The sequence below is a fragment of the Serinus canaria genome, chromosome 1A (assembly GCF_022539315.1).
Source record: "Serinus canaria isolate serCan28SL12 chromosome 1A, serCan2020, whole genome shotgun sequence".
NCBI classification, from domain to species: Eukaryota; Metazoa; Chordata; class Aves; order Passeriformes; family Fringillidae; genus Serinus; species Serinus canaria.
Genome location: NC_066314.1, coordinates 54061005 through 54067383, shown reverse-complemented (window position 1 = coordinate 54067383; position 6379 = coordinate 54061005). Strand labels below are relative to the sequence as shown.

Sequence of the window (6379 nt, the reverse complement as noted above, 5' to 3'; positions counted from 1 at the left end):
TCATTAATGACAGAGTAAAGTTATTTCTTACACGTTTGTAGGTCTAAGATTGGTTAGTGAATATGTTTACCTTCCAGTAAAATGCAGTTCTGCAAAATATTTTACTTTACAGTAAATCACAACAGCAGCAATTTTTGTTACTTTGCATACAGTGTACATGAAGATGCCACATGATTTACAGGGCTTGATTCCATTCTCACTCCTCAGTTTTGCACTGGAGGTTCAGTGGCATGATTCTTCTTGACACTGGCTGAATTCTAAGACTAAGTGATAGGAGAGTCAAACATGCAAGACTTGGTTTTTAGCTTTTTGTTCAGGACAATAGGGTGCCAGGGAGCTTCCCTGGTTCTGGTAGCTTCAGCCATTCTGATGGCCTCCCTGCTCACTAGCACATGCATTCCAGCTCCTGCTAAGCAAAGCACAATATATCCATAGTTACAAGCGCCCAGTGATTTAAATTCCTTCTGTTCCCACATCTCCCAGAGTCCTGTGTGCCCTCCAGAGGTAGCATCCTGTGACAGTGTAGGTTAGGAAAGCACAAAGACTCCTTCAGACTCCACATGTTTGCAAACCCTCTGCTGGCAGCTACAGCCAATGAGACCTTGAGTTGTGTGCACTTCTCCATGGTCAGTCCTTCTCCATGGTCAGTCCTTCTCCAAAGTCAGTCCTTCTCCACAGGCAGTCCAACCTGCCCAAGGATAGAGACTAAAGCAGGAGTTGCCCCATGCCCCACCAGGCATCTACAGGAGGAGGGATTGTTGCCAGGAGAATTCCTCCCAGGAGGATTCCCACATGCCTCCCCAGCTCTCAGGCATTGTCACCACAGGAACCAGCTACAGCCCCAATATAGCCCTTATCTCACACTGATGAAATCTGGAAATGCTGCAGCCCGGAGGGCATTTAAATTGTAACAGAGCCACTCACATCTGGAGATTCTAAGGATGCAAAAGAGCCTCCTTTTGCTCCCTGTCCCTTCTCTCCTTCCTTCATTCTAGGCTCAGAATCACATCATGCAGTAAGCAGAGGCAAGTACAGGCTGCTCCCTTCCCTCACGAGTCACACCACAGTGTGCTGTGAGCTGAAGGAGGTGAAGCTGCCCTTGGGGCTGCGGTGACAGTGGGAGAAGCTGGCAGCCCTGGTCCTTCTGCTTTTGATCCCACTCCTGCGTTTCCGCTTGTCGTGTGCAATAAAGCTTTCGATCAGCTTCAGCTTTTCATGCTCTTCCTTCAGGAAGAAGTCAACAAGCATGGTCTTCTCCTTTTTGATCTGTTCACTGATGTCCTTGGGGATGTCAGGGATCATCCAGTCAACCAGAACACTGAGGAACATCACCAGGTTCTGCAAGCACAGCAGATGTGAAGCAAGCATGAAAAATCAAAAATACTCGCACTGGAGCAAAACCAAATCTTTGTTATATCTATGAGACAGATGTCAAACACATTTTGCTGGTGGTGTGTGGTAGTAAGCAGTTGATTAAGGCTTTATTTCAAGAAACAGCTCAGGTTTGTGCACAGCTACCCCTCAGTGTAGAGGCTTAATTAAACATGTGCTTCAGTTAGGTTTGGAATAGAAAAGGACATGGAATCATCAAATAATCTATGGACTTATTAGCTAAACCAGCATTATTCTTTACAGGCATCCAAACGTGCCCAGTTCTCAACATGCAATTCCTTGATAATGAGTTCAGAATCCATAAATATAAGGACATCCTCCAATACCATCAAAAGTTCTGAAACACAAGGCAAAGATACCCGTGTGTTTCCAGTGTGGCCTGAGCACACAGCAGACAACTTTCATGGCCATTCTGTCCTCAAATCCTTCTGTCTGCTGACAAGCAGGATTGTTTCTTACACTACCACACTGTCCAAGCCAAAATCCCAAACCTCAGGTGTCAAGATGATTACAGGTGCTGCTAATAACATCAAGCAGGAAGCATACTGGGCAAAAAGTTTTGCTTGCTAGTGAAATCTATAGATAAGCAATGCTTTGGGGGTTTGTATTGTCATGATAATGCTTTGAGTAGTGTGTTGAGTAATGCCTGGAAATGTGTGAGAGCAGTTGGCTGACAGGGCTGCTAGCATGAACTCTCCACCCCGACCTGAGACAATGCAGCTAATTAACCAGGCAATGTTCTCTGGCAGAGCAGGCAGAGGGCTTGAAGCCCAGCAGAACCAGTTACTTTCAAGTGTTTTGCAGCCAATGGTGGAAAATTATTGAAGGCACAGCAAAGAAGCCAAAGAGACAATACAAACCCGGCAAGATTCACAGAAACACATGGGAATACTTGGCAGGTGGGGAAAAAAGAAAGGCAGATTTGAAAAAGAGGGATGGGCCCAATTTGGTTGTGGAAGGATCCCAGATCATGGAGGAGGGCTGAGAGAAGCCATTGGAAAGGCAAGCCATGCTAGCAAATCCCTTGCTAATAAAATCCTCACACGGGGAGAATTTACTGTGCTCCATTCAAGAAAGTAGCAAAAAACCTTGGATGATTTATTACTTCTGTTTATTTCTTGCTTTGGGTAAAGTCCACCAATTAACAAGCTTACACAGCATTTATGTGCTTTCTACAAGTGGTGCCTCTGAGAGTATAAAAGTTGACAAAGTCCATTTAAACATTCAAAAGCCTGGGGTATTTTGGGGCTCACTGCTAACACCAAGGGCTAAGGAAGCTGTGGGTCTTGCTTTCCATATCTATTGGACATGGGCTGCTTTGGAACATGCATTTAGGTCCATCTATGATGATATTTCTGTGTCTGAAAGTGAAGCAACTCAGCAGACTTACCTGAAATAGAATCACAAAAGCCAAGCGAGCGGACAAGACCGCCCAGTACTGCTTAGAAAACTCGTACTGGTGTGGGGACCAAGGTGGTTCTCTGTAGTCTTTGAACCTGGAGATGGAAACAGCTCAGTTATCACAGTTCCAGCAATTTTCTCCAGCACCAATTGCTGTGATTAATTTTGTGATTTTCCAATCACAAAACTTAAAGAATCAAATCCTCCAGATGTTCTTACTTCAACCCTTATTATGAAATACAACTTCAGAATTAGAGCTGGACTACCTCCACTGAATTTAACACACTCAGTCTGGTTTTCACAGTTGTAACCAAAATCAGAACATTCTTTTAACTTTTGAAATGTCCAGATTTTAGAGGATTGACAGAAGTCCCCTTTATTTTATAAAGTAAATTGACATCAATGTACATGGAATAAAATGCTGAAATGAAAGAGAAATAGTCCAAGGCATTTTCAGACTGAAGGAGACAAACCTGCATTCATTTCACCTAAAACTTGATTAATTTAGGGAATAATTCAGCCTATATTAAATGTGACTCATGCTTTGGTGATTCCTGTCTTTGCATTAACGAAAGAGGGAGCCATGGGGTAGGCACTTCCTAAATTAACTGTCTAGCCTTTGACAGGATAAAACAGAGTGGTTTGGTGTAAGGACTGTTGCTTTTAGTATTATCATCAATCATTTGGAAGTAAACAACAGGCTAATAAAGATCAGAGATGCTCCTAAATTGGAAAGTTTTGCAAATAGCAGGAAACGCAGAAAGCAATAGGAAATGGAGACAGGAAACACAATGAGAATACTAAGGGAAATGGAAAATAATTAAAAATAAAATACTTGAAGGATCTTTGAAGGGATAGTGTTTGAAAGCGGAAATAGCCTGGAGCTTGCAGAGGCTAGAAAGTTAGCACAAGTTTGAAGTATGGCAGCAGGACAGTGTATGACTTGTGGGTGTACCAACAAAAGTCACAATGGTGTTAGGGTGGGGAATTAGCCTTCCTCTAAACAGCCCAGGTAAATCCACACTTGGATTGCTGCATTCAGCTGTGCAGATTCCAGAGTGGGGAGAATGAAAAAAAAAAAAAAAAAAAGAAAAAAAAAGGGAAACAAAATGAAAAGACAGTGACAAATTAAAGGTAGTTCAGGAAAGCAGTACAAGGGTTGAGGAAATTGACTCATCGGGAAGATTAAAGAGCAGCACACGTATTGCTCCACTTTGGTAAGTAACAGCCACAGTTGGACATGATAACCATGCACAAATTGTGCCCTTAGGACTGAAAGGGATAATTTAGTGCTGTTCCCAGTGTTTGACTAGGAGTAATGGGATGAAATTAAGAAAGGGAAAATCTGTTTTGAATACCACAAAACCTGTCCTGACAGTAAGATTCATTAGACTGTGCAAAAGCCTCCGTTGGGGGATAATGGAGAAGTTTCATATATAAAATCTGTCAGCTTCAGTTTGCAGGTGTGCTTGCCAAAATTACCCTCAGGTTCTGCCCACATGGTTTTGCATGATAAATTACACATTTGCAGTCCACCCATTCCCTACATTCTGCTGCTCCCCAGCCCCAATAAACTGAATCTGGAATGCTGGATGTCATTCTGTGCTGCAGCTTCTGGAGACAAAGGACACGAGGTACAGCCCATGGGGAGGAGAACAGCACTTTAAACGGGGGCTATGTTAATTTAGGGAAGAACTCCCTGGGCTGTGTTAGCCCCTGGATGGTTTTGCTCAGCAGTGCATGAACAGGTCACATCTTAAGATTCCTGTGCTGTTCCTGCACTGCCAGATCCCCCCTCAGGTACTTTTCTGGACATTGTGGAGTCCCACATGTTGCTCAAATCTGTACAAGTGATGCATCAAGGGCCAAAGTCAGTTCCCTTGAACTTAATCTGCTTGAACATCAAAGCCAAGGAAAGCCACTGAATTTCTTGTGGACTTTGCTGACCACTATAAATCAATCCCAGTCTTGAAATGGAGCCCAGGTTCACCTGGAAGGGTCACCAGCTGTGGTGGCTTTTCCATTTAATGCATTCTGAGCTTCACAAACTATTTAAGTATTGCAGGACATCAGACCCCTTGGAAATTTCACCTGGCTGAGCTGGGAATCACACTGCTTGTGATGCCTGAACCTACACTCAACAGAAGCTAGCAAATGATTCATGGTGAAGGAAAATGTTGACAGAGCTATAGATGAGGTAGCTGGGCCTCCTCCCCACCTCCTTTTATAAATTATTCTCTGGCACATGGGACTCCAAAGGGCCTTTTCTAACCCCTAGATTCCACAGGTAGTTTCTTTTTTACAAACACCATCTTTTCAGGTCAATAAGTACTTGGACAATATCCTCAAGTGTGATTTTTGGGGTCTTCTATCCAGTGTCATGATTTGATGATTCTTGTGGGTCCTTTCCAAGTCAGGATATTCTATGATTCTCTGATTCCCTCACCTCTTCAATGCTTCACTCTTAAAATATTTAATTCAGCAGATATGGTAGAAACAGGAGCTAACTAGTGCTTCAAAAACAATTATGTTTCCAAAATAACAAGCAACTGTAATTCCACTGAAAAAGCACAAGAATATGAAGTGGTCAACATTGAAGAATAGAGCACAGAAAAGTTATTAGGAAGAATAGAAGAATGTTCACTGAAAGTAGAGAATTGTAGGAGAGGGGAAGCAGGTTGGAGACAATTGAAGCTAGAGTTAAGACAAAGATGTGAATGCATTTCAGAAGTTTATTCTGTGGGGGAAAAAAACGACTGGTAAAGAAAAAAATCTAACTAGGTATATAGGTGGAATTTCAAATCAGTCCAAATAAGCTAATCTGTTTAATTTCCTTCTTCAGCTGGCCTTTAGAGGAAACTGGAAAAAACATGCATAATCACAGAATCAGCAGTGCAGGATTAAATAAGTATTAGTCAGGGGAAAATGGTGGCATCCACCACTAATCATTAGGAATAGATGAGATTAATCCCATAACATTAAGAAAATAAATATAAAGACACTTTATAAAGTTTCTGAATGTTGGAGCAGACCCATGTTAAAGGAAAAGTTCCTTGAATGACTCCATATCTGCTGCTTCCTTTTTTCATTGTGACCAGTAGGTTTCTATGTACTCCATCATCATACAAGGCTACAAGGATTAAAAGGGGAAAACCAATAAAAATATCTGATATCTTAGCAAGATTTGCTTCTAATTTGCCTTCAGCTATACAAATGCCATTTTTCCCTGAAAGAAAAAAAGTAAAATTACAACTAATACTGTGCATCAGAAGAGCTTTACAGCAACCTTTATTTGGAAGCAGTGCCAAAGACTTCACAGCACTGCAGAAAATGCCGCTCTAAATATTTGAAGAATGTATTCTGTATGTTCAGTGGCAGGGTTGTTTCTTGCTTGTTATGGTTATTTTTAAGATACCTTAATGTCTGGCATTGCCCGTAAGGAGAAAAATGCAGCCTTATTACAACCACATTTATCTCCAGAGGTCACAGAAATCTAAGAATAAGAGAGGTCAGCTTGTTCCCAATGCATTTGCCAGAAACAGAAATACAGATTTTATTTCCAGCTTGAGGGGCAGTGTTTGGTCGC

At 42.0% G+C, this 6379-nt stretch overlaps 1 protein-coding gene across 1 annotated transcript in view; it reads right to left on the bottom strand.

Annotated features, from left to right (window-relative positions):
* Nucleotides 1–294: 294 nt before the first annotated feature.
* The window catches only part of ANO2 (anoctamin 2), a 161831-nt gene continuing 155746 nt past the window's right edge, over nucleotides 295–6379 (bottom strand). The window contains exons 24-25 of the mRNA XM_050969920.1: nucleotides 2783–2888; nucleotides 295–1338 (exon numbers count right to left, since the gene is read on the bottom strand). Coding sequence (XP_050825877.1) covers nucleotides 1057–1338; nucleotides 2783–2888 — 388 coding nt within the window. The 3' untranslated portion in view covers nucleotides 295–1056. The remainder of the gene's footprint in view (nucleotides 1339–2782; nucleotides 2889–6379) is intronic.